The sequence below is a fragment of the Tupaia chinensis genome, unplaced genomic scaffold, assembly GCF_000334495.1.
Source record: "Tupaia chinensis unplaced genomic scaffold, TupChi_1.0 Scaffold000047_1, whole genome shotgun sequence".
Taxonomy (NCBI): Eukaryota; Metazoa; Chordata; class Mammalia; order Scandentia; family Tupaiidae; genus Tupaia; species Tupaia belangeri.
This window is the reverse complement of record NW_006159505.1, coordinates 7,882,385-7,883,682: the sequence shown is the minus strand read 5'-3', so window position 1 is coordinate 7,883,682 and position 1,298 is coordinate 7,882,385. Positions and strand designations below refer to the sequence as shown.

The 1,298-nt window shown below is 61.6% G+C and overlaps 1 protein-coding gene across 1 annotated transcript in view; it reads left to right on the top strand.

The window, feature by feature from the left end:
• Positions 1-593, top strand: part of LOC114009139 (mas-related G-protein coupled receptor member G-like) — a 942-nt gene extending 349 nt beyond the window's left edge. The window contains 1 exon segment of the mRNA XM_027774773.1: positions 1-593. This exon segment is cut by the window's left edge and continues 111 nt beyond it. Within this exon segment, the coding sequence (XP_027630574.1) occupies positions 1-531 (531 nt within the window). The 3' untranslated portion in view covers positions 532-593.
• The last annotated feature ends 705 nt before the right edge of the window (positions 594-1,298 follow it).

Genomic DNA, 1,298 nt, shown 5'->3' with positions numbered 1-1,298 from the left:
CAGGGCTGCCGCCCCCGACACACCTCCGCCATCCTCTGCATCGTGATCTGGGGCCTGACCCTGCCGGCCGTGCTGCTGCCGGCCAACGCCTGTGGCCTGCTGCGCAGTGGCACCAGACTGCTGACCTGCCTGCACTACCACGCAGCCAGCATCACGTGGCTCCTGGCTCTGGTCTGTGTGACCTGTGCGGCTGGCCTGGTCCTGTTCATCTGGGTGTCCTGCTGCTCCCAGCGCCAGCGCCCCAAGTTCTATGGCATCACCCTGGGCTCCATGCTCCTGCTCTTATTCTGCGGCCTGCCCTTCGTCCTCTACTGGAGCCTGCGACCACTCCTCAACTTCCTGCTGCCCATGTTCCCACCGCTGCCCACGCTCCTGGCCTGCATCAACAGCAGCGCCAGGCCACTCATGTACTTCGTCGTGGGCCGGCAGCCCGGGAGAAGGGAGCCGCTGCGGGCAGTTCTGCAGAGGGCCCTGGGGGAGGGGTCCCAGATGGGCGCCGGGGGGCTGGCCCTGCCCATGGGCCACATGTAGCTGGTGGCCTGGCCCCCCTGCCCAGCCCCACAGGGCATACAAGAAGCCCACTCTTGCCCACCCCTGGCCCAGACACCTCCAAGACTGCGAGTGACCCCATCCCACAGCACGACTCTCAGCACGGTCTTAAGAACAGGACGCAGAGCTCAAAGGACATGTTCTGCCTCCCTGGCCCCATGGCAGCCTGCAGAGAAGAAGGAAGGGAGGGAGGGGTAAGGTCGGAGGAGGCGGTGCCTCCAGGATGTGAGTGAGGGCATGAACTGCTGCTGCCTCCCCAACACGGCGGCCCACACTGGGGGGCCGGGCAGATCGGAACCCAGGGCCCAGCTGTGCTGGGGAACCATTTTTGCTGTGTGTTTGCTGAGCCTGGGCTGTTGATGCTTCCACTGAAGAGTCCTACTGAGGGGCCAGCAGGTGGCATGGTAGTTAAAGGCGCGGGATTTCCACATGACCAACCGCAACTCTAGTCCCGGGCCTAGAGGCTTTAAAATCACACCGGACATGTGTGCACGCGTACCCAAAATCTGAGGAGGAGAAAGGATTGTGGTACAGCCATCCCCTCGGGGAGGGGGAGTGATTTCTCACTTTCCTTCTCTGTCGCTCTCTGGCAAGGGCACATGCCATGTGGCAAAAACCTAAAAAAAAAACAAACAAAAAAAAAAAGCCTTGTCAAATCTCGGAAATGGAGAAGGGATTGCAGTGCAGCCACGCCCTCTTGGAGGTGCCTTCTCTCTCTTTCTCTCTCTGTCTCTCTCCCTCTCCCTGTC